The sequence below is a fragment of the Pristiophorus japonicus genome, chromosome 15, assembly GCF_044704955.1.
Source record: "Pristiophorus japonicus isolate sPriJap1 chromosome 15, sPriJap1.hap1, whole genome shotgun sequence".
In the NCBI taxonomy this organism is placed as follows: Eukaryota; Metazoa; Chordata; class Chondrichthyes; family Pristiophoridae; genus Pristiophorus; species Pristiophorus japonicus.
This window is the reverse complement of record NC_091991.1, coordinates 169736632-169763940: the sequence shown is the minus strand read 5'-3', so window position 1 is coordinate 169763940 and position 27309 is coordinate 169736632. Positions and strand designations below refer to the sequence as shown.

The following is a 27309-nucleotide window of genomic DNA, read 5'->3' as shown; positions in this document are numbered from 1 at the left end:
TGTGTCGTGTGATTATGATTCAAATAAAGATGTGACAGGTTTCGCATTATATTATTCTTGCTTTCCTAAGTACCTTCTTTATTGAAGCATATCAGCACGCACAGGCAACAGTAAACACAGATTAAAATAATGGGACCGGCTGTCACATACTATAAATAAACTGGGCAGTCAGGGTCATATGAACCAGGCAGAAAGCAGTTCATATATTGTGCACACAATACTGTAACTTTATGCAGAGTCTGAAGAAGCATTTAGTGACAACAACATGCCCTGGAGAGGTCAAGGACAGAATCAATTTGGTTAGAGTTAAGAAACAACAGAGGTGCCATGACACTACCAGGTGTATTCGATAGGCCATCATCTAGTGGGAAGGATATAGAGCAGCAAATTTGCAGGGGAATTACAGAGAAGTGCAAGAACTATAGAGTAATGATAATGGGTTAAACTTCAATTATCCTAATATAGACTGTGATCGTCATAGTGTAAAGGGCAGCGAGGGGGAAGAATTTCTGAAGGGTGTTGAGGAGAACTTTCTTGATCAGTATGTTTCCGGCCCAATGAGGAAGGAGGCATTGCTGGATCTGGTTCTGGGGAATGAGTTGGGTCAGGTGGAGCAATCTAGAGTACAAATACTTAATTGGAGGAAGGCCAATGTCAGTGGGTTGAGAATGGATCTGACCTGGGTAAATTGGAATCAAAGGTTGGCAGGCAAAACTGTAATCGAACAATGGGTTGCCTTTAAAGAAGAGATGGTTTAGGTACTGTTGAGATATATTCTCTCAAGGTTTAAAGGTAGGGCAACCAAAGTCAGAGCTCCCTGGATGATGAAAGAGATAGAGAGTAAGATGAGGCAGATGTCAGGTTGAGAATGCAAGTGAGGACCAGGCTGAATGTAGAAAGTTCAGAGGGGAAGTAAAAAATGAAACAGGAAGGGCAAAGAGAGAATATGAGAATAGATTGGTAGCTAACATAAAAGGGAATCCAAAAGTCTTCTATAGGCATATAAATAGTAAATGGGTAGTGTTATATATTCACAGAGCACAGCACACACAGCTCCCAACATGGCAGGCAGCTCTCTCTCGAAAGCCTCCAGGAATCTGCCTGGTTCTGTTTAATGATTAACCCTGCACTTGCAGTACACAATACGTCCACATCCACAGTGTGGAGCTACAAACATTACAAGCTGACAGACATTACACTTCTCCCTCCTTAATGAACAAGTTATTATAACAAACATCATACATAACTTTCATGTTTATGTATAACACAGGATATAGACTTATTTACAAATTTAACTTTACCACTTGTTTTCTGTTTCGAAGAGGATATCTTCGCTCTCGAACAGAACCTTCCAAACATGGTGTCGATTTCACACTCATTCGAGGCTCATCCTAAGGAACGTTTTCCTCTACGGAATTTCCTTGATTTTCATTTGAACTCACTCTAACTTCAGGCTCTTTGTTTTCCTGACTTGGACTCAGACTTTCATTCTGATTCTCTCCTGGATTTGTTTCCAGTACATTGGATTTAGGATTTGCTGCTGATATATCAAAACTATGTGATGAGTCAGAAATAATTGAATCATTCCCACCTTCAACTCCTTCCATATCTGTAGGTAAAATATGATCAATATGAACGAACCTAACCTGTCCATTATCAAACATCTTTACCAAATATGTGCGAGGACCACAAATCTTCACCACTCTTCCTGGTAACCACTTTAACCATTTATGGTGATGGTTCTTCACTCTCATCTTCTGGTTTAATTTCACACTTCTCTCTTTTACTCTACCTTTATCATAATTCTCTTTCTGTCTTAATTGTGTCTCATCTACGGACTGTGCCAAATTTGGCTTTAACAATGAGAATCTGGCTGTCTTTTGAGAAACAACTCTGCAGGTGTTCTACCAGTAGTTATATGAGGAGTATTTAGATATGTCATCAAATAATTAGCCAATTTGTGATCCAATGACAACTGTCGTTTCCTTGGATTTGGATCTAACATTTGTTTTATGAGGGCACGTTTTACAATTTGTACAGTGCGCTCTGTTGCACCATTCGAAGCAGGGTGGAACCTTGGTATGTTTCACACCATTTTTTCTCGTGAATTGTGCAAACGCTTCTGAACGAAATTGTGGTTCATTATCCAAAACAATTTCTTCAGGGAGGCCAAATGAAGAAAATAACTTTTGTAAAATGTCCAATGTTTTACTTGTTATTATTTTCCACATTGGAAACACCTCAACCCACTTCGAATGGCTATCAATCACAATGAACAATTGTTGTCCTTCTAACTCAGCAAAATCAATATGTAGCCTTTGCCACACCCTGGGAGGCCATTTCCATGGCTGTAATGGTACTGATGGTGGTTGCTTGCTTACCGATTGACATGTCGTACACTGACTCTATATCTTTATCAAGTCCTGGCCACCATAAATAACTGCATGCAAAACTCTTGGTCAAGCACATTCCCAGGTTCTGGTCATGGAGGTCTCCTAATAATGTGGACCTGAATTTATTTGGTATAACCACTCTTGCACCCCACATGATACAATCTTTATCAACTGATAATTCATTCCTGCGAATGAAGAATGGATGTGTATCTTTGTCTGGTTTGGCTATCCATTTGCAATATACTCATACACCTTTGACATCACTGGGTCACGTTTGGTTGCTCTACCAATCTCTTCAACTGTGACTGGCAGTTCATCAATGTATGAAAAATAAAACACTTCTTCCCGATCGGGTGTAACTTGTGATGGGGAAGGCAATCTAGACATTGCATCAGCATTACTGTGATCAGCTTATCATCTGTATTCAATATCATATGTATATGCTGACAAAATCAAAGCCCATTTCTGCATTCGGGCTGCAGCTAATGTTGGAACTGGGGACTTTGGATGGAGGATTGCTATTAGGGGCTTATATGGTCCATAACGATGGTAAACTTACGACCATATAAGTATTTGTGAAACTTCTTGACCCCAAAAATTAATGCCAAAGCTTCCCTTTCAATTTGCACATAATTACTCTCACTGGCACTGTGAGTGCATGAAGCAAAAGCAATTGTCTCTCCTCCACACTCCGTGATACATGAGAGATCACTGCCCCAACTCCATACGGAGAGGCATCACATGCTAGCTTAATCTCCTTAGATATGTCATAGTGAACTAACAAACTAACATGGTGCTCTCTACCAATTTGCTTTTACACTCCTTGAATGCTGTATCGCATTCTTTTGACCACTTCCAATGGACCTGTTTTTTCAAAAGTTCATTCAGTGCATGTAATACTGTAGCCAAATTTGGTAGAAACTTCCCATAATAGTTCAAAAGACCCAAGAATGAACGAAGTTCAGTGACATTCCTGGGAGTGGGTGCATTTATAATTGCATCCAATTTTTCCATGGTTGGATGTAAACCATCCTTGTCTACTCTGTACCCTAAGTACTCCACTGAGTTTTTAAATAACTCACAGTTACGAGCAGATACTCGTACTCTGTGCTTCTCTAGCTGTTTGAGGACTTCATTCAATATATTATGATGAATTTGCCTATTTGGTGCTGAAATTAGTATGTCATCCAAATAACATACTACCCCTTCAACACCTTGCAAAATCTGGTTCATCACCCCTTGGAATATGGCAGGGGCGGAAGACACTCCAAACGGTAGCCTATTAAATTGATATAGGCCTGGATGAGTATTTATAGTCAAACATGACTTGGACTCCTCATCTAGTTCAAGCTGTAAGTAGGCATTCGTAAGATCCAGTTTTGAGAAGATCTGACCACCTGTCAGTGTTGTGAACAAATCTTCTATATTCGGCAATGTATTGGGGACATTACCCTCTAGAACCTGGTTTACGGTCACTTTATAATCACCACACAATCATACCTTACCATCGGACTTAGGTACAACAACAATGGGTGTAGCCCAATTACATCGATCTATCTTACAAATAATGTTCTCAGTCTCTAATCTTTTGAGTTCATGCTCAACTTTCTCCTCGAGTGCATATGGTACTGAACGTGGCTTGTAGTAAACCGATCTAGTGTCCTTCTGTACCCTGACACTCGCCTTGAAGCCTTGGATCGGACTGCCCGTTTCGCAGAACACCTTCGGATACTTCTTGATAAACTCATCCGTTGATGAAAATCTCACTTCCACACAGAAAATCTTACTCCAATCCAGCTTCAGTGAGCTCAACCAGTTTCTTCCTAGTAAGGCAGACTTGTCTCCTTTCACTACTATTAAAGGCAAGTTCTGAAATTGATCTTTATATTTCACCGGTACGGTGATACGACCTACCACAGGAATTTTCTCTCCAGAGTAGCCTCGCAGCTCTATCTTGGATTTCTCCAGTTGAAAATCGCGATATAGTGACTCTGGTACTACACTCACGGATGCACCCATATCAATTTCCATTGGTATCTTGAATCCCACAACATCTATGTGGATTTTGATGCTTTCCGAATCGCTGTCCATTAACCTCGTGCTCCTGATGACGTGAAACTCTAACATCTCCTCATCCTGTTGTTGTTCTTCCATGCTTTGTAGCCTCTTGGGATTTCTACTCATAGCTTTGAATGCTGGACTCATAGATTTGGAAGCTGGTTTACCCTTCAGTCAGCATGCCTTCGTAAGATGCCCAGTCTTTCTGCAGAAGAAACACTCTGCCTTCACAACTCTGAGCAATGTGTTGTCCCAGGCACCTATAACACGACTTCGACGCTCTGTTAGAATTTCTAGTTTCTGAGACTTTGGGCCATGCCCGTCTTTTACTTTGAACCTGCAGGTGATTTACCTCGGTTGACTGACGACTGTAATTATTATTGAATTCTCGGGAATATTGTTCGGCCAATACATCGACCTCGCTGTCTGACAAGCAATCTCAAAAGTCAAGTCATCCGTCGTCAATAACTTCCTTCTGATCGCATCATTTTTCACCCCACAAACAAAACGATCCCGAAATGCTCGGTTTTGAAAGTTTCCAACATTACAGTGCATCGATAGCTTTTTTAATGCTACGATGTAATTACTGATACTTTCGTCAGTTTTTTGATTCCGAATCCCAAAACAATAGCTTTGAGAAATTTCTAACGGCTTGGGGTTATAGTGCTGCTCCAGCTTCGTTAAAATCTCTTTAAACATTGTGTCCTTTGGCTCGTCAGGCACAAGCAGATTTACAAGAGTGTCATATAATGTCGGACCCGCATCCGATAAGAAGATCACTCTCTTACGTTCCAACACAGCCCAGTTCTGGACTGCAATGTCTGGAACTTCGATTATATTATTTGCAGTGAAGTACATTCTAGCCGATCCACATACGCTTTAAAACGTTCCCGGTCGTGTCTATATTCATCCAAATATCCCAATCCACCTGCCATTTTAATCTCTAACTGTTCACACCGTGTGCTGTATTTTACCTTGAATTTTTGTAGCTTTTTCCAAAGACAGAAACTTCCAAAGTCTCTCTGTCAGCTGGCTCAATTCTTCACCAACAAAATTTAAGCTTTAAATCATCCGAAAAATCCCATCCTCGTCGCCAAATGTTATATATTCACAGAGTACAGCACACACAGCTCCTAACATGGCAGGCAGCTCTCTCTCAGAAGCCTCCGGAATTGCCTGGTTCTGTTGAATGATGAACTCTGCAATTGCAGTACACAATACATCCACATCCACAGTGTGGCGCTACAAACATTACAAGCTTCCAGACATTACAGGCAGCAAGAGAAAGGGTGGGGCTGATTTGGGACCAAAATAGAGACCTATGCATGGAGTCAGAGGGCATGACTGAGGTGCTTAATGAGCACTTTGCATCTGTCTTTACCAAGGAAGAAGATGCTGTCATAGTGAAACAGGGGGAGTTGAGATATTGGATGGGCTAAAAATTGAAAAAGAGGAGGTACAAGAAAGGCTGCCTGTACTTAAAGTCGATAAGGCACCAGGACCAGATGGTGAGAGAAGTAAAAGGTGGAAATTTCTGAGGTACTGGCCATAATCTTCCAATCCTCCTTAGATACTGGGGTGGTGTCAGAGGACTGGAGAGTTGCAAATGTTACACCCTTGTTCAAAAAAGGGTGCAAGGATAAACCCAGCAACTGCAGGCCAGTCAGTTTAACCCCAGTAGTGGGGAAGCTTTTAGAAACGGGGGCAAAATTAACAGTTACTTGGACAAGTGTGGATTAATTAAGGAAAGCCAGCACAGATTTGTTGAAGGATAATCGTGTTTAATTAACTTGATTGAGTTTTTTGATGAGGTAACAGAGAGGGTTGATGAGGGCAATACGGTTGATGTGGTGTACACAAAATTACAAAAGGCATTTGATACAGTGCCACACAATAGACTTGCCAGCAAATTTGAAGTCCATGGAGTAAAAGGGGCAGTAGCAGCCTGGGTACAAAATTGGCTAAGTGACAGGAAGCTGGGAGCAGAAAATGCTGGAAATACTCAGCAGGTCAGGTAGCATCTGTGGAGAGAGAAACAGGGTTAACGTTTCAGGTCCATGACCCGAAGAAATGATTGAAGACTCTGCCACTGGTGCAATACACAGGAGGCAAGTGTCTGAGAGCAGAAGAGCACACCATGTCGTGTAGGGCTGCGGAAGGTTACACAAGTCTACTCAGTGAGGCCATCGCGTGACTTGGAAATAAGAGCAAGGATTTTGAATCTGGTATGTTGTGGCACAGAAAGCCAATGCATGATACGGAGGACAGAGGAGGCGGGCAAACGGGCTTTAGTCCAGGACACAACGCTCACACAAGAGCTTTGGATGAGTTGAAGCTTTAGCGGGATTTAATGTGGGAGCTTGGCAGGAAGGACATTGAGACTGGAGCAAGGTAGCAATGGTAGCAGTCTCAGCTCTAAGACAGAAGGTCGTGGGTTCGAGCCCCACTCAGGTGATTACACATCGCTCAGGACACTGCCTGGTTCAGTATGAGAGAGCTGTTGGGGAGGGAGGTGGAGTTGAGGGCCTGGGTACAGATTTTTGGTGTAAGCCAAATGAAGTGGCTTTGGTCTTCCCAGTTGAGCTAGGGCCTCAGAATCCCGGGGTGGCTGCTTCGCCAGAATGGGCGGCTGACCAGCACACTCCGCCCAAAAGCCAAAATAGACCCCTGATCTGTTAGGAACACAGGCACAGGAGGAAGCCATTCAGCTTTTCGAGCCTGTTCCACCGTTCAGTTAGATCATGGTTGATCTGCGACCTAACTCCGTGAAAGTGGCCATCTGATGCTGCATCAGGGTGGGTTCCACTGATGTGCTGATAAAGGTGACCACGTGGTCCATGTTGGAAAGGATTGGCTTCAAGCTCTGCACAAAGCCCTGCGACAAATTGGTGCTGGACTCCTACACGCTCCTTGATATCGCTACATGTTTTGGTGTCATAACCCTTAATACATACCCTTGCCGAACAAAAATTGCTTAAGAACCAGCTTAGAGTGCGTTGTGATGCTGAATACAATCAGCGAGTTCAGATGAGATCATGGACGGGCAGTGCTGAGACCCCAACTATTTACAATCTATATCAACGACTTGGAAGAAGGGACTGAGTGTAACGTGGCCAAGTTTGCTGATGATACAAAGATGGGAGGAAAAGCAACGTGTGAGGAGGACACAAAAAACCTGCAAAAGGACATAGACAGGCTTAGTTAGTGAGCAAAAATTTGACAGATGGAGTATAATGTTGGAAAGTGTGAGGTCATGCACTTTGGCAGAAAAAAAAAATCAAAGAGCAAGTTATTTTTTAAATGGAGCAAGATTGCAAAATGCTGCAGAACAGCAGGACCTAGGGGCACTTGTGCATGAAACACAAAAAGATAGTATGCAGGTACAGCAAGTGATCAAGAAGGCCAATGGAATATTGGCATTTATTGCAAAGGGGTTGGAGTATAAAAGCAGGGAAGTCTTACTGCACAGGGTATTGGTGAGGCCACGCCTGGAATACTGCGTGCAGTTATGGTTTCCATATTTACGAAAGGATATACTTGCTTTGGAGGCTGTTCAGAGAAGGTTCACTAGGTTGATTTCGGAGATGAGGGGGTTGACTTATGAGGAAAGGTTGAGTAGGTTGGGCCTCTACGCATTGGAATTCAGAAGAATGAGAGGTGATCTTATTGAAATGTATAAGGTTATGAGGGGGCTTGACAAGGTGGATGCAGAGAGGATGTTTCCACTGATAGGGGAGACTAGAACTAGAGGGTATGATCTTAGAATAAGGGGCCGCCCATTTAAAACTGAGATGAGGAGAAATGTCTTCTCTCAGAGGGTTGTAAATCTGGAATTCGCTGCCTCAGAGAGCTGTGGAAGCTGGGTCATTGAATAAATTTAAGACAGAAATAGACAGTTTCTTAAACGATAAGGGGTTATGGGGAGCAGGCAGGGAAGGGGAGCTGAGTCCATGATCGGATCAGCCATGATCGTATTAAATGGTGGAGCAGGCTCGAGGGTCCGTATGACCTACTCCTGCTCCTATTTCTTATGTTCTTCTTAACAAAGCTCGAGTGATTTATAAAAATCATTTAAACCTTGCGAGAGCAACTTTGAAGAAACTGCCAAAGATTTTTTCAGACTATATTTCCCACTTGGATTTGTTTTCCTATTAAACCGAGCTTCAGTTATTGCACCTTCTCTCCTACTCTCCACATCCATAGTGGACTCCTACACACTTTAACTCGGTCCGTTTATTAATTACAATTTGCGTCTTCTTGTCATTCCCGCCGCAGAACTCTTCTGTGCAGCTCTTTGGCCAGTGATGGTGAGAGGGGATGTTGAGGCTGCGGGGTAGGCAGGGTCAATTGAACATTTTAAATTCGAGATTGATAGACTTTTGCTCGGAGTGGGTAGTAAGGGTGACGGAAACGAGGCGGGCAGATGGATGTAAGATACAGATCAGCCATGATCTAAATGATTGGCCTTTTCTTGTTCCTAAAATGGAAAACTTAATCGAAGGCTTCAAGGCCGCGAAGGATTGTGTGAAGATAAAGAGCGATATATAATTTCCATTGATCACTCAGATTATAAAAAGAGGACAGAAATTCAGCGTAACCAGAAAAAGAGATTAGATTAAAAATAAGTGGGAGAAATTTGGGTCATTGGCGCCTCCCAGTAGCACCCCCCGGTGGGGCGTTAATGGGGCGCAAACAACTTTGCGACTGGGCGCAGCACCCCTAATGACTCGCACTAAATTCCCCGGGAGTTTAGCGGTGGCGGTAACCCGTAGCGTCCCGCTCCGCTGCGCCGGCGATGTTGATGTCATCACCGTGCACAGCGCCTCGTTTGCTTCCCGGACCCTAAATTGGGTATCGCCCCCTGAAACTGTGCCGGGGCAATGGCAGCGACCGCTTCAGGGGACGTGTACCGGGCGGCTGCCGGCTAGCGGGGCGCAAGTTAAAGGGGAGGTGCGCTGATGCTCATTGAAAAATAGCCAAAGTTGGTGCTTTAGACGCGGGGTGCGTGTCGCGATGGGTCAGCCGGGCACTCTGCTTGAGTGCTTGAGTGCTTGAGTGCCGGGCTGTTGGCGTGGTACCCCCTCTCCCCAGTGTCCGAGTAGGACCCTTTTTTTCCTGCACAGTGTGCAGCTTGGGCCCTTTTCCCTTTAATTCAGTAATTCAGGGAAGAGCCCCTCCTGCGCGGCAGCGCTACCCGGCCCAATGCGCAGCGCTGCGCCCCGCTACCGCCCCGGAAATGAAGTGGAGTGCTTGATTTCGCCCGCTGCACTTCCTTTCGGGGCGGTAACCCCAATTTCTCGCGAGAGGCGAGATTTCTGCGCCTGGCAAAGTCTCGCGTGTGTTACTGCCGCCACGTGGAGTGGTAGCGAATTTTTAGCCCTAACTCTTTACACAGGAAGTGGTTGGAATGTGGAATTCTTCACCACAAACCACTGTTGAAAAAAGTCCTGATAACTGCTTGAAAAAATGGTGTATTAAAGGGTTTGGGCAGTGAACAAGAGATTGGACTAGGTAGAGAAATATCTCTTGTGATGCTTTTCCATGCTAAAGGAGCTATATCATTGCAAGTTGTTGACTTGATGAGCCAAATGGCCAGTATCAGCACTCTGACATTCAATGATTCTTGATGCGAATAAAAACCTGCTAGAATTTACATTCAAGGCTCTGAGATCCATAGATGTTTGGACTCTAAGGGAATCAAGGGATATGGGGATCAGGCGGGAAGGTGGAGTGGAGGTCGAAGATAGCCATGATCTTATTGAATATCGGAGCAGGCTCGAGGGGCTATATAGCCTACTTCTGCTCCTAATTTTTATGTTCTCATAACTTCTTTTGAAGACTGCCGCTTCAGTCAACAACAACAATTGGCATTTTTATTGCGCTTTTAATATAGGAAAACGTCCCAAGGTGCTTCGCGGGAGCGTTATCAGACAAAATTGACTCTGAGCCAAAGAAGCAGACATTTGGACAGGTGACCAAATGCTTAGTCAAAGAGGTAGGTTTTAAGCAGCATCTTAAAGGAGGAGATAGAGGTAGCGAGGCGAAGAGGTTTGGGAAAGGAATTCTAGAGCATCGGGCCTGGACTACTGAAGGCCCAGCTGCCAATGAGGGGGCAAAGGAAATGGGGCATGCACAAGAGGCCAGAGTTAGAGGAATGTTGAGTTCTTGGAGGGCTGGACGAGGTCACAAGATAGGACCAAATAGAATATTTTTTTTAACAGAGGAGAGCCTCCCTCAGTATATTGTCCACACCCTTTATTTCAGTCTAAAAAGGTACAGAAACTCTAAAAATTGTTACAAGGCAGTATTTTTAGATTCTGAGATCCAATGTGGAGCTGTGAAGCACATTACGGTAGTTAAAGTCAACTGCCTTTAACCTTGTTCAGTGGAATAAGTTATGCATGGCCAAACAATTGCTATTCTGAAGAAATTGTAACTACATTTTCTAACAGAAACAGTGAATCAGCAGGAAATGAAACGTTCACGTCACAGCTGAATTCTCTGAATTTCTCAAAACCTTATTTCTGTTTAAAGAGCAGGCACAGACTAGTGCAAGATTTTTCTAAGGTTGCTGGCAAAAGTGGTCGTTTGAACATACGTAGGCAGCCTGTTAAAAATAAAATGCCCCTTTTACTGTCAATCAGTCACAGCATCTGTTTTTATTGCTGCGAGAATCGCACATTATCTTGGTTGAGCCCTTCTCCCCTCCTCTGAGGCCAAGGGGTGGCAGGCATTTTGGTGCAGGCGTGAAATAGAAGCCTGGCACTTGGCCACAAGGAAGGAAGATGCAGGAAGCGATTGTTAAAAAAAGCCGAAGGGTGGTTCACTTTCGAGCAGCTTGGTGGAGGCTTGTAAGCAGGAGGTCAGCCTACCAGCTTGGCTGAGGAATGATCCATGGTGGGACCCAAAAGAAGGGGGAAAAACAACAAATAAAAACCCCACGGTAAACGGTCACAATATAATCTAGTCAAATCTGTATCTTAGCGTCAGCCGTGGCTCAATGGGCGGCACTCTCACCTTTTGTGTCAGAAGGTTGTGGGTTCAAATCCCACTCTAGCGACTCGAGCACATAATTCTAGGCTGACACTCCCAGTGCAGTGCTGAGGGAGTGCTGCACTGTCGGAGGTGCCATCTTTTGAATGAGCTGTCGAACCGAGGCCCCGTCTGCTCTCTCAGGTGGACTCAAAAGATCCCCTGGCGCTATTTCAAAGAAGAGCAGAGGAGTTATCTATCCCCAATGTCCGAGCAAATATTTATCCTTCATTCAGCATCGCGAATAACAAAGTATCTGGTCATTATCACATTGCTTTTTGCGGGAGCTTGCTGTGGGCAAATTGGCTGTCGTGTTTCCTACATTACAACAGTGACTACACTTCCAAACTACTTCATTGGCTGTAAAGTGCTTTGGGACCTGAGGACGTGAAATCCACTTTGGTGACAAAAACACGAAGGCAGATTATTATCTGAATGGTGACAGATTAGTAAAAGGGGAGGTGCAACGAGACCTGGGTGTCATGGTACATCAGTCATTGCATGCAGGTACAGCAGGTGGTGAAGAAGGCAAATGGTATGTTGGCCTTCACAGCTAGGGGATTTGAGTATGGGAGCAGGGAGGACTTACTGCAGTTCTACAAGGCTTGGTGAGAGCACACCTTATGTATTGTGTGCAGTTTTGGTCTCCTAATCTGAGGAAGGACATTCTTGCTATTGAGGGAGTGCAGCGAAGATTCACCAGACTGATTCCCGGGATGACAGGACTGACATATGAAGAAAGACTGGATCGACTAGGCTTATATTCACTGGAATTTAAAAGAATGAGAGGGGATCTCATAGAAACATATAAAATTCTGATGAGGTTAGATGCAGGAAGAATGTTCCCGATGTTGGGGAAGTCCAGAACCAAGGGTCACAGTCTAAGCATAAGGGGTAAGCCATTTAGGACTGAGATGAGGAGAAACTTCTTCACTCAGAGAATTGTGAACCTGTGGAATTCTCTACCACAGAAAGTTGTTGAGGCCAGTTCGTTAGATATATTCAAAAGGAAGTTAGATGTGGCCCTTACGGCTAAAGGAATCAAGGGGTATGGAGAGAAAGCAGGAGTGGGGTACTGAAGTGCATGATCAGCCATGATCATATCGAATGGCGGTGCAAGCTCGAACAGCCGAATGGCCTACTCCTGCACCTATTTTCTATGTTTCTATGTAAATGCAAGTCTCTTTCTTTTCTTTTTTTAATCTCTGAAAGGAGAGTATGGGAAGTTTGAGCTGGCAGCTTGGATGGTGTCATTGGTAGTGTCTTAAATAGATTCACCACTGCCCCCACCGGCCTGTGGCCAAGGATGTCAGCAACACGCAATTACCGACTCTCGCTGTCTCCAAGCTTGGTACACAGCCGCATCACTAAAACATTCTGACATCTGTGTTGTAAGCACCGTGGTGTGTTGCAGAAGCTACGTTGTCATGGCAACATCATCACTGCACGCTAACAGCAGTTTTGGAAGACACCCCCCCCTCCCCCCCCCCGCCGCCCCATTAAGGTTTTCATGTGGCACCAATCAAATCAACGCTTTGGGGAATTTATTATTGGTTTTTCGAAGGATGGGAACTACTGCTCGTGACTGGAGATTTAATAGAGAACTAGACTGAACAGCACTTTATCATCATATGCCAAGGAGTGAAAGTCTGCCACCCTTCAGCTTCTGTGCTCTTGACGTCCGGACAATAGCCTCCAAATTTCTGACATAAAAAGAAAGCCAAGGATGGGAAAGCTCATTCAGCCCATCAAACTCATCCCTGCAATTTTTCAACTCACATCTTGAACTTCCTTGCTGCCTTTGATTTAACAATCTTACCCACTGGATCACAACAAATCTTACTCACCTTTTGAGTGAAGACATTTCTTCAAAGTTCTGTTCCAGAAGCCATGGCTCAATAAGATGTTAGCGCACAAACACTTAACAAGTTCGCAAGACATTCCTCTGACCATTATCGTAACTGAGGCACTCCTCATCGAGGCATTGACCACGCTCGATCAGCTCCGATGGACGGGCCACATTGTCCGCATGCCCGATACTAGACTCCCGAGGCAAGAGCTCTACTCTGATCTACGTCACGGCGAGCGAGTCCCAGGAGGGCAGAGAAAATGTAACATCCCCACCGACTCTTGGGTATCCCTGGCCCAAGACCGCTCCAAGTGGAGGAGAAGCATCCGGGGAAGTCACCGAACTCCTCGAGTCTCTTCGCCGGGAGCACGCGGAAGCCAAGTACAAACAGCGGAAGGAGCGCATGACAACCCAAGCCCCCCACCCACCCGTCCCTCCAACCACCGTCTGCCCCACCTGTGACAGAGACTGTAGGTCCCGCATTGGTCTTATCAGTCATCTTAGAACTCATGTTAGTGTGGAAGCAAGTCATCCTCGACTCCGGGGGATTGTCTAAGAAGAGAAGACGAAAAGAAGATTTACCTTAAAGAGGTTAATGTCTCAATTAAAATAGCTGGGGAATGTTCTGTGAGCATGCTAAGCATTTGTCCATTACCATCCCTAGTTTCTACTTTTGCATTGTATAAAAGTAAATTTACGATGGAGGTTTCAGGCAACTCTTGCCCACAGTGATTGTAACAGATGATGTCGGCTCAACTCAGCTTCCTAAATCGTTCCAGTAACATATCCTGCACTGTTTGTACAAAAGCCAGGAAGTTATGCTGAACCGATATAAAACACTAGTTTGGCCCCAGTTAGAGTGTTGTCCCCAATTCTGGGCGCCGCACTTTAGGAAGGACATGAAGGCTTCGGGGAGGGTACAGAAGAGATTTACAAGAATGGTTCCAGGGATGAGGGATTACAGTTACATGGACAGAGTGGGGAAGCTGGGGTTGTTCTCCTTAAAGCAGAAAAAGCTAAAAGGAGATTTGAGCGAGGTGTTTAAAATCATGAAGGGCTTCGATAGAGTAAATAAAGAAAAACAGTTTCCAATGGTTGAAGGGTCGATAACCAGAGGGCCCAGATGCAAGGTGATTGGCAAAAGAACCAGAAACCCACGTGAGGAAAAACTTTTTTATGCAATGAGTGGTTAGGGTTTGGAATGCACGGCCTGATAGGGCGGTGGATACAGATTCAATAGCTGCCTTCAAAAGGGAATTGGATAAATAATTGAAGGAGAAAAGATTGCAGGGATATGGGGAAAGAGCGGGTGAGTGGGACTAACTGGATTGCTCTTCGAAAGGTCCGGTGCAGACGCGATGAGCTAATGGCCTCCTTCTGTGCTGTACTAATCTATGATTCTATGGGCTCGAACCTCCACTTTTTTTGCATGCTTAACACCCACTTTACCACTGAGATGACGTAGAACGCCCATCTATCTCCCACTTAGCCACAAATTTTTAGGAAACTTATCGGCGAGCGTCACTTGCCCCATGTGCTTAAGGCCGGGAAAAAATATTACTGCCCGCCCTCTTCTTTTGGGCGGAATCATTAGAATGGGCGAAATCAACGGCCATAATATCGCTCAGCGTTACTTTCCGCACTGATTTAACGGCAAGATTCAATACCGCCCACCCACTTTTTTTTGTCATAAAGAGCATAAATACCGAAACTAGCGGCCATGAGATCGTCCAGCGTCGATTTCACCACCTCGCTCACATACCGCCCACAATATCATTCGCCCAAAAATCCGCCCAGAAAAAGTGGAACTAACCGGAACTAATCACAGCGTTATGAACGCCATGTTCAAGATCACATGTCGCCTCCTTTAAAAGGCTGCTGTGCTTCAACCTCGGCGGAGTTCGGATGTACTCTGCAGGTTGTTAGAGTTGATGTGAACATCTCTACAAACATCTTGACCTTACAATGACCGACTGGAATTGAATAGTTGCGTTTGTCGGAACATTCCTTGTTTGTGACCAATCGGTGGAAAACAAAGAGCTACTGCAATGGGGCCTGTCCTTTCTCACCCTCTCTTGATGACCAATTACATGCAGCAGACTCGAGACCGCTGAAGGTATGCTCCACTGCATTATGTGCCCAATGTAAGACGTGACAGAATGAAGAGGAGGACCAGACGTTACACCTACCGCAAGTACAGGGAGAAGCATTCTTACCTCAACTTGCCCGACACCACCTGCCTTCGGAGACTGCGCTTCCACAAAGAGGTTATCACTGAGGTATGCCAGCTGGTAAGGGCAGATCTGCAGCCTGCCAGCACCAGCAGTACCGCACTGTCCGTCGAGATCAAAGTCACCGCGGCACTGTCGTTCTACGCCTCAGGTTCTTTTCAGGCCACAACTGGAGACACTTGCAGACTTTCTCAGCATGCCACACATCGCTGCATTAGACCGGTCATTGAAGCCCAGTACACATGCAGGAGGGACTTGATCAGCTTCCCTATGACCAGGGAGGCTCAGACTGAGAGGGCTCTATAATTCTCCAGAATTGCAAACTTCCCCATGGTGCAGGGAGGGGAGCAATAGATTGTACGCACATCGCGATGCAGGCACCTTTTCAGGATGCAGAGGTTTTCAGGAACCACAAGGGATTCCACTCCCTGACTGCCCAACCGGTTGTCGACTACCAGCAAATTATATTGGCATGAATGCTCAATTTCCGGGCAGCATCCATGATGCTCACATCCTGCGTAAGACCACTGTATCTGACTTATTTAACAATCAGCCACAAGGTCAATGCTGGATGCTTGGTGACAAAGGATATGGCCTCGCCACCTGGCTGATGACCCCCCTGCGTGGCACCCACACCGAAGCCGAGAGGCAATACAACGAGAGCCACAGAGCAACTCGCAATATCGTGGAGAAAACCATTGGAGTGCTGAAGCAGTGCTTTAGATGCCTGGACCACTCAGGAGGTGAGCTTCAAAACCACCCTGAGCATGTAGCTCAATTCGTGGTGGTGTGCTCCATGCTGCACAACTTGGCTATCAGGAGGGGACAAGAATTGCCTGATGAATCTGACAGTCCACCTCACCAGAGAGGAAGAGGAGGACGAGGAGGCAGATGCTGACACCGGGCCCAGACAATCAGACTGATGCTGAAGCCATGCCCCGCCCCCCTGTAGACCGCATGAAAGGACCCGTGGTGGCATGATAGCTGAAAGAGCCCTATGTCAGGAGCTCATCAATGATCGCTTTGCCTGAAAGAACGTTGGTGTTAGTTACAAGACTGACACACTGCTGGGTGTGCAGGTCATACATCAATGGTGGGCATCACCTTGATGACAGTTAAAGTTTAAGTTGATTGAAGTTAAGTGTCATTATACCCTTTGATGTTAAGGAATCACCAGCGTGTAACGGTGCAGCTATCTGAGCCAATGCGCTATAAAGTTTTGTTAAATAAAAAACATTTCAACCGAACATTAGTCTGAAATCATCAGTATTTCTGTACAAAACAACCCTTCCTACCGCTTCTCTTCCCCACCTCTACCCCTTCCCCTTCCCCTCCTGACTCCAAGCTGCCTGGCTGAGGAGCTCCTCAGGCGATGATTCATTCGGGATGGGGGGGGGGGGGCAGCGGATGACAGCCGAACTGCTGCTTGGATGGGAGAGGATGGTCCCGGGGTGGGAATGTGCTCCGAGCCAGAAGCAAGATGTTGCTGCTGGCTCTCATGTGTGGTTGGCAATGGGAGTGCGGCACCTTGGGGTGCAGTGCCGTGCTCCGGGACCACTGGGAGCCCTCTGCCACCAGTGTTCCTGGCTACCAGCTCCAGGGCCTCCTCCATCCCTTCCATGTTCTATCTTATTTGCTGGACAAAAACTCGGTGCCAACTATGTTCTTGGTGCTTAGTAGGCTTTTTGCTACTGGTGAATCTCCCTCGTGCCTCCCACAACAGCGAGACAAGCACACACCACAGCCACACACACTTTCAGTGCCTTTGAGCTCCCTCTCTCTCCGTCTCCTATTCTGCGCATGTCATGATGACCCTTGACCTCCTGAATCGCGGGAATCGAGCATTGCCATGCCGTTGTTAAGGACAGCAACACTTTATGGCAGAAGGTCAAAAAAATTTAACCCAACGCCCATTTCAGATCGCTCGCGGTAACGCCCATTTTCAAAAATGGAAACTAGGTGCTTTGAGAATGGGTGAGAAGCCGGCGATCTGAAAACCCTTTTTTACCGTCAATGCCGGAAATAACGCCCATTTTTGGGCGATAAGTGCAAAAGTGGAGGTTTTAGCCCTATGATTCTATTGAATTACAGACAAGAACGTATTCTGCATGATACTATGACACTAGTCTGTACCTTTCAAATCTGCTAAGTTCTGTGGCCACGAAAGCAAGTCATGATCTAGATTTTGTAATGCCAAAAGGCAAAGATGTTCCAATCTTGGAATCTGAACTCAGAATTTGAGCATGGCAGGCGCAAAATCAACAAGCCTCAAGCAAGACTAGATATTTGATATTTTCCAAACTTTCGCACACCACCGCATAATCCTCCATGGCTCAGTAGTTGCATTCCCGCCTCTCTGTCAGAAGGTGATGGGTTCAACTCCCCTTTCAGAGACTTGAGCACAAAATCTCGGCTGACATTTCGGTGCAGTCAGGGACGCATTAACCACGGGGCGGAGAGGGCTGCAGCCCCAGGACCACCAAATAAATGTAGGAAAAAAATATATAGGGCCTCCCAAATAGGCTCAATAGAACAGACAATAAGAGAGGAAACAGAAGACTGAGGAAAATAAATTCACTTGTTTCTACCTATATAAAGAATGTTAAATAAATGCAAGTTTTTTCTTGGGCCGTTGGTGAAAAAGTGCGACAGTTCTGTCCTATCATGTCCCATGGACTGGAGGTGGGGGGGTCGAAGGGGGAACTGAATCCAAAAATTGCTCACCAATTTCCCAAGTTCATGGTAAGTTAATGCAATTTGACAAAAAAAGTAGCTGGTCATTAAATTACTCATTTTATCATGCCAAACAGTGAGTGGAGAGTTACGAATGATCACGCAAGATCTCTCGCAGTCTAAGCGCAAGTGTTAACCCACTAAAAGTTTATTTTATATTCTGCCTTTCAAAACCTTTGAGCTACTGGAATCCTGAAGATGATTGGTTACACTGCAACACTGGAGTTGAGGTCAATGATCAGCTGTGATCTCACTGAACGGCGGAGCAGGCTTGAGGGGCCGTGGGGCTTACTCCTGCTCCTATTTCTTATGTTCTAGCGCTGCATGTGAAACAGCAAAGGCTGAATTAACATATTTGTTACAATATGGTAGTGCAATAATCTGCAGTCTGCAGCGCGTTGCCAGCTAGTAACACATTGACGAACTGAGCTGGTGTCATATACCACTGCTGCAAAACTCCATTGGTTTATCGGTGTCATCTCAAGCCAAGATGTGATACTGCCTTGTGACACACTAGAGTCTCTGTCGTTCTTTACAATGCCTTCAAACTTTGTGTTTACTGATCATTAGGACACAAGAATTTCGAAACAAGGGAAGGCCTTTCTGACACACCGATCCGCTCCAATATCTGGGTCATTCTTCAAGTCCCAGTTGGATAATCGTCACCAGCCCCAATCCCAAATAAGAATGAGAAATAAGAGCAGGATTAGGCTGTTCGGCCCCTCAAACCTGCTCCGCCATTCAATAAGATCATGGCTGATCTGATCTTGGGCTCAGCTCCACTTCCCTGCCCCATAACCATTGACTCCCTTATCATTCAAAAATTGTCTATTTCCACCTTAAATATATTCAATGACCCAGCCTCCACAGCTCTCTGGAGCAGAGAATTCAACAGTTTACGGCCCTCTGAGCAAAGAAATTCCTCCTCATCTCAATTTTAAATGGCCGATCCCTTATTCTGAAACGATACCCCCTAGTTCTAGATTCCCCCACGAGTGGAAACAGCCTCTCTGCATCTACCCTGTCAAGCCCCCTCAGTATCTTATACGTTTCAATATCTTATATCTCTCATTCTTCTAAACTCCAATGAGTATAGGCCCAACCTGCTCAACCTTTCTTCATAAGTCAACTCCTTCATCTCAGGAATGAACATAGTGAACCTTCTCTGAATTGCCTCCAATGCAAGTATATCCCTCCTGAAATAAGTAGATCAAAACTTGTCACAACTCTTGACCAAAATTCTCTTTTGAATGCGCCCACAGAGTTAGTGCCAACGGGGTGATCAACTATCCCTTAACCCTGAAGCCATTAATTCTTATGCGCAGAAAGAAAAATCTGCAGAAGCTGGAAATCTGAAACCAAAACAGAAAATCATAGAAACACTCAACATACCACGCAGTATCCATGGAGAGGACAGTCCAGTCAATGTTTTGGATGCTGAGCTTTCTTCAGAATTGAAATAAATGAGAGGCAGAGGCTAAAAGGTTTATAAGTGCGTGAATGCCAAGTTGCTGGTATGAGCTGACTTTCTTGGGGTTCTGATTTAGGATTTATCCATCCAATGAGGCAACAATGCCAAGAGCAGCTCTTTAAGACCCTGAAGCCCACAAAATTCAAATCGTATAAGGCAATAAGTAGGCAACATAAGTATAGCTAGGCCCGAGATCCTTGGGCTTCAAGGGCTGGGTTGGCAGGGCAGGTGGATCACCCATGACCCTAAGCACCATGGTTCGGGCACTATTTTCATAGAGGGCAGCACTGGATCCTGTAATTAAATCATGCAATTTGGCAGGTGGTGATAACGTGGGGTCATTAAGTGATTCGAAGCAGATTCAAAATAACTTTTGAAAGGGAATTGGATAAATACTTGAAAGAGAAAAGACTTGTGTTTATATAGCACCTTTCACGACCACCGGACGTCACAAAGTGCTTTACAGCCAATGAAGTACTTTTGAAGTGTAATCACTGTTGTAATGTAGGAAACATGGCAGCCAACTTGCGCACAGCAAGCTCCCACAAACAGTAATGTGATAATGACCAGATAATCTGTTTTTTTTTGTTGATTAAGGGATAAATATTGTCCAGGACACCGGGGATAACTCCACTGCTCTTCTTCAAAATAGTGCCGTGGAATCTTTTACGTCCACTTGAGAGAGCAGACTGGGCCTCGGTTTAACATCTCCTCCAAAAGACGGGCGGGGGGGGGGGGGGGAGGGGGGGAGAAATGGGACGGGGACTTGGAGGGGAAATAATTTGCAGGGCTATGGGGAAAGGGAAAGGGGACTAATTGGATCGCTCTTTCAATGAGCCGGCACAGGCACGATGGGCCGAATGGCCTCCTGCATTGCTGTATCATGCTATGGTTCTATGAATGACCCCGGAGAAGGATTGTGGAGGAAGAATCTCTCTGGTCACCAAGCACCACTGTGAATGTGCCTGTAAAGATTTTCTCTGCCATTTCTGGCAAAAGCGTCCACTTTCTGCTAAAATAAAGGACTCACGATTTCACTGGAAAACTGGAGAAAATCGTCCCAGATCTATTTACCATATCTGACAGCAGTAACTTGCGGAGAGAAGTATGACTTGTCTGAGTCGATAGAAAGTGTGAAGTGCAGTTGGTACTGTTCCTTGGAGAATGTATCTGTCCACTCAAAGGGCACACTTATAAAGGAAAGGATCTGTGGCTGCGGTTCAGCAGACAGCATCCTTCAAGGTCTCTGTCACTGCACTAATGTAACCACAGAGAGCTGTCAGTGTTCCTCTTGCCTCATTTGCGTTTTCTTCCCATTAGGTAAACCAGCAACGCTCACATTAACTCGATCAGTGCCACAAATCTCAAACGGCAAATGAGGCCAGTCTGCAATGCAACTTTGAAAGGTTGCAAAGAATTTGAGATTTGAAGTGATAAAGAGGTTTGCAGCAATAAAGAGATGAATACAAATGAGGCGATAATTGTCTCTCAGCCTTTTAAATGGGCAAGATCTCTGTCTGTATAATTAAGATCGAGGTGAACGATTCTTTTTCAAGAACTTTGAAAGTCAGATTTTTTTTTTTAAAAAGGGATCACATTCTCAATTCCTGATATTATTTCATTGCATTCACTTTCCGTCCCCCACCTCCATTTTCATCCCACAGTTACATTGCCATAGGTAGCTTCGCATCAGCCTGCCTCAATGGACCTTCCTCCTGCCTGAGCCAAGATGGTTCAGCGTCAACAGGCTGTTCAACTGCGTGAGGCACTGAAGTTGCCCTGCCTTCACCCAGTGTCCCCACCTATATACTTTTCCATTAAATATTTCTTCACTCAAAGGGTTGTGAATCTTTGGAACTCTCTATATCCTCGAGGGTTGTGGATGTTCAGTTGTTCAAGGCTGAGTATATTCAAGGCTGAGATAGATGGATTTTTGGACTTTAAGGGAATGAAGAGTTAGAGGGGTAGAAATTGCCCTTCACCTGAAACGGGGTGTTCCCCCGCCGTTTTGATGATCAGATCAGCCATGATCTTATTGAATGGCGGAGCAGGCTCGAGGGGCCAAATGGCCGACTCCTGCTCCTATTTCTTATGTTCTTATCTTCTAACCACAGCAGCGGTTCAGGTCGCCTCGTGAGCGACATTCAGCTCTTTGTTTTTTTTTGTTTTGATCCGGAAGTCGGTGTAAATGAGGGCGGTGACTACTCCTGAGGGGCAAAGACGCGGCGGTGACAGAAACTGAGGGGCGGAAGTTGGGGGCGGTGCGGAGTCACCGCCACGATGACATCATCACGGCACCGCGTCACCACAGCTCCCCACCTTCACTTAAAGGGGAGAGCCTTCGCGGTTTTAAAACTTCGGCCCACTGGGCCACCAGGAAGTGGATGCCAGCCTGCCAGCTGAACCTGGGGGCATAACTGTCTCGCCGACATGGCAGTCGGCTGACAAAAAATGGCGGCAGCGGCAGTGCGCCCTCCCCTTTAAGGGAAGCTACATTGCCGCTGCAGAAGGCTACAGCCTCACCGGACCACAGAGAAAAAGCTTGTTTTGGCACTGCCGGGCGGGATGAAGATTTTCCGAGGGGAATGTCGCCGTCGGGGGGTCAGATCGGCGGTGTGCACGGTGGTGAAGCGCTGAAGACGGATCGGCAGCAGCGGGGCGGTAAGGGGGGGGGATTGGGGCCCGGCGGGAAAACTCAGGAGGGCAATTGGGCTAACAGCGGCCATTCCAGTAAACATCGACAGCCACTCCACTCTGCAGCGTGGCCGCCGGTTTGCAGGGGTAACAGGCCTTAAGGAGGGGGCAATTTCAGCCCCATGGTGTTCAGGCAGGAAAGTGGAGTTGAGGTCGAAGATAATCTTATTGAATGGCGGAGCAGGCTCGAGGGCCCATAAGGCTTACTCCTGCTCCTCATTCTTATGTAAGACGGTCACTGATCAGGTGTGGGAACCCTGGCTGGTTTCTTCACCCCTCCCTAGCGCAAGAGCACTGTGGTGCATGGTAGCACTGGATACTCTGCCACAAGAAATAAAATCCATCAGTTGTGACAGAGTACCCTTAGAAAGTCGGGATCGCAGCACGCCCGTGAATCAAGTGCAATAATGGGCCGGATTTTGCTGGAGCGATGCATCGCGTGGCGTGCCCCGTTTCTTATATTTGCTTCCTCACACTCTCAACTTGAAAAATCTTGTAAAGTCCTGTCCCCTCAGTACAGATTCACACGAGGCATGTAGTGAAATCAAGGTCACTCTGGACCTGCACCTTTATTTCACAGCTCTGGAATGCTGCATTTGCCCGAGACCTGTCCTTATATACCTGTCTCTTGCAAGTGCACCCCTGGTGCTAAGATATGCTGGTGGTTACAGGTCATATCTTATTACAGTCATGTATTGCATGTTAGGATACAGTTATATATAACAAATGTAAGATACATGACAAATCTTTGCGCTGCAAATTGTTGGAAGTGCATGCTGATAACAGGGCAGTGAGGGCAATGGGGCATCTGGGACCTCGGGAAACGATGGGACCAACCATCTATCTCTTTAACCCATGGGATTTAAGGATAAAGAAAGGAAGAGAGAAACGACAGAATAAGAAATGGGGTGAATTACAGTCAAATCAGGAACATAAAGAGAGGGAGAGAAAGATTGGATTAAGAGTGAGAGCACGAAAAAAGCAACAGAAATGAAAAGTAAGATTTGCTTTTAATTTAAATTTTAAATATTAAAAATCTCTAAGAATAATTTACTACCTGCAGGAATGAGACTCCACAGGTTCAATTATTCCCCTTATGGGTTGGAGAGGTTGAGTGGCATTGTAGGAACATAAATCTCCTCATGAAAGGGGTCCTTACACTGTTAATTCCAAGCCCTATCTTTCTGCACCAGGTTTAATGAGTAATCAATGTGTAAATGCAGCAATTGCATGAAACTCAGCGCGAGGTTGAGGGCGAGCTGCCCATTCACAAGGCTAATGGCAAAGCGGCGCAAATCGTCAAGCAACTTGTGACAATTTGCAACTTGCGTGGTATCTCTAACTTGCCACAAGTTGCTGGCCGATTTACACATTAAGTAAACTCATTGGTATTTTCCCGGCAAATTCTGGGCCAATGTTACCAATGGTATCGCAGAGTGGATAGCTACCGACAGCAGACCCATCGTCCAATCAGCTGTACACCTTGCCTTCCAGAGGAACGATTGAATCATGAATATATGATCTGCATAACCACAAAAGTCTACAGCGACAGTGCTACTCAAGGACGTCCATGAGCTATCTTCGAATCATTGCACACGTGACTGATGCTGTTTGGACACTACAGTCAAACATACCGAAGACAAATACTATAGTGAAACATGTGCAGATGTTGCGAAAAAGTGAGATATACAAGGCTAGGTAACAAAAATTAGCATCGACAATGCACACAGTATGATAGCAACAGCCAATCTTTTACCATTCGAACACAGTCTGCACCCATCGATCACAAAATGCTTAATGCTGTCGGGTTTGAAAACTTACTGGCAAAATGTAGAAAACCACACATAGTCCAGCTAATACCACAGAACTAGAAATACAACAGGTCGCAAATGGACAAAAGCAAGAGTCCCTTGTGCAAGATGCTTCAACTGGATGGAACTCCACATTTCAGATGGCCCAGCGACTGCTTAGAAATAGATTAGTTATCACAGTCATGTCCGAAGTACAATCTATCATGAACACTCCTGCTGAATTTGACAAACTCCCAAAGTTGGAAGTCCCCATTGGAGCCCTGCGGGTATGTGACCGGGTCCCTGGGGAGAGAGCTATGTTGCCAACTCTGCGGTTTTGTCCATACTGTGCCAGTTTTAACACTACCCATCCCAGTTGCCCTTGAGAAGGTGGTGGTGAGTGGTCTTCTTGAACTGCTGCAGTCCATGTGGTGAAGGTGCTCCCACAGTGCTGTTTGGGAGGGAGTTACTGGGCTGGCTGTGCCATTGCCATGTCCATAATCAGTGCCAAGGTCAATGCCGAGTGGACCATCCGGTTTTATTCTTCTTATTGTTTTTTGTAGTGGGTTGGTACAATTGAGTGTCTCGCTGAGCCATTTCAGAGGGCAGTTAAGAGTCAACCACATTGCTGTGCGTCTGGAGTCACAAATAGGCCAGACCGGGTAAAGACAGCAGATTACCTTCCCTAACGGGCATTAGTGAGCCAGATGGGTTTTTACGACAATTGGTATTTTCATGATCACCATTACTGATACTAGTTTTTTTATTCCAACTTTATTTAATTAACTGAATTTAAATTCCCCAGCTGCCGTGGCAGGTATTGAACTCACGTCTCCGGATTATTAGTCCAGGCCTCTGGATTACCAGTCCAGTGACATAACCACTATGCTATCGTACCCTCATTCTGAAGACGAATGGAAAGGAACGATGCCAAGCATCACTGCTTTGGACTATTTTAAGGCACAGCCAGTTCGCCGTATAAACAACTGTCCTCTGGAATGCTGGTTGGAGTCTATTGGTGCCCATACAAGTTTCGCAAAGCTGGAATGTGTATACCTAGCAATATCATAGAAATTTACAGCACAGGAGGAGGCCATTCGTCCCATCGACTACAACACCACCTTGTATTTATATAGCGCCTATGACATTGTAAAACGTCCCAAGGCGCTTCACATGAGTATTATGATAATTTGACACCAAGCCACATAAGGAGAAATTAGGATGGGTGACCAAAAACTTGGTCAAAGAGGTAGATTTTAATGAGTGTCTTAAAGGAGGAAAGATTGGTGGAGAAGGCGAGAGGTTTAGGGAGGGAATTCCAGAGCTTGGGGCCCAGGCAACAGAAGGCACGACCACCAATGGTTGAACGATGAAAATCAGGGATGCTCAAGAGAGCAGAATTAGAGGAGTGCAGACATCTCGGGGAGGTTGTGAGGCTGCAGCCGATTACAGAGAAAGTGAAGGGCGAGGCCATGGAGGGATTTGAAAACTAAGAAGAAAACTACAGTGCCATGGGAACGACTCTTCTCACATTCTGGTCAAGTTGTCAGCAGCATTATCTCCCGAAAATGTAAACAAACATTGTCTGTTCAAGCAACTAGCTAAATGACAGCAAAAAATACAACGGAAGCTTTGTTGAGACTCGTAGGCTACGTTGCATTTCATTTTCTGCCTGTGGCAATGTAAAGCCCACCAATTTTCCTTTTTAATTTGCACTTTCGGATATGATGACTCAAAGGTTTTTTTCGATATCATTTTGTGTAATAATAATAATTATCACGTCATTAATTAAACAAACTTGAATGAGATGGATGTAGTAATTGAATATGCGATGAAAACCAAGATTAATTGAGATTTTTAAAAAATTAATTGAGAAATGAATCGTGATTAATTTTTCTCAATCGTTTAATAGCTCTATGAATCATAGAATCATTGAATGATACAGCAGAGAAGGAGGCCATTCGGCCCATCTTGCCTGTGCCAGCTCTCTGAAAGAGCGATCCAATTAGTCCTGCAGCCCCCTAGTCTCTCCCCAAGCTCTGTAAATTTCCCTTCTTCAAGTTTTTATCCAATTCCCTTTTGAGAGTTATTATTGAATCTGTTTCAACCACCCTATCAGACAGATCATAACAACTCGCTGTGTAAAAAATGTTTTCCTCATGTCTCCTCTGATTCTTTTGTTAAATACCTTAAATATGGAATGGGAAAAAGTACCAAATTTCCTCCAAGCCCATGCACATCATCTGCACTGAGGTGGGTTAACACAGTGAAACGTTGCCAATATAGGGCAATTGCTGTTCTTGTGAGAATTTCCACCTGCAATACGCAGAGGCCGGAACCACCTCCATTTGCTTGTTGCCTGATTTCTGGTGACGGAGTCTAAATGGATCACAGACTCCTCCATCATTTCCAATGGCAACACTCAATCAGCATGTGCCAGGCTTGGTGTGAGAGGAACACATCACCTTCCACACCCAGCAAGGACCGACAATCCGTCCTCATTAAAAACGTTGAGAAAATGACTTAAATTTTCTTACCTGACATTTAACTTTCAGAGGAGATCAGGTCTAATTTCGTGGAGGGTTTCCGTTGTGTTAAATCACACTGGTATTTGTTTTCTGTTGATAATAACAACAACAACTTGCATTTATATAGCGCCTTTAACATAGTGAAACGTCCCAAGGCACTTCACAGGAGTATTATGCAATAAAAATTTGACACCGAGCCGCATAAGTAGAAATTAGCGCAGGTGACCAAAAGCTTGGCCAAAGAGGTTTGTGTTATATATGTAACTTTGTAATACTTGCCACCAGAGGGCGCGACTGTTGGAGTCCTAATGGTCACCTGCATACACGTACAGGGCCAGTATAAAAGGTTGGCTGCCATGTTGTTGAGGCACTCTGGAGTTATAATAAAGACGACTAAGGTCACACTAAGTTTAGCTCCCAGTACTCAGCCTCGTGGAGTTCTTCTACACACAACAGTTTGTTTTAAGGAGCGTCTTGAAGGAGGGAAGAGAGGTAGAGAGGCGGAGAAGTTTAGGCAGGGAGTTCCAGAG

General features: G+C 45.3%; 1 protein-coding gene across 1 annotated transcript in view; it reads right to left on the bottom strand.

Annotated features, from left to right (window-relative positions):
- Positions 1-26858, bottom strand: part of card11 (caspase recruitment domain family, member 11) — a 201837-nt gene extending 174979 nt beyond the window's left edge. The window contains exon 1 of the mRNA XM_070900006.1: positions 26789-26858. Coding sequence (XP_070756107.1) covers positions 26789-26795 — 7 coding nt within the window. The 5' untranslated portion in view covers positions 26796-26858. The remainder of the gene's footprint in view (positions 1-26788) is intronic.
- Between the last annotated feature and the right edge of the window lie 451 nt (positions 26859-27309).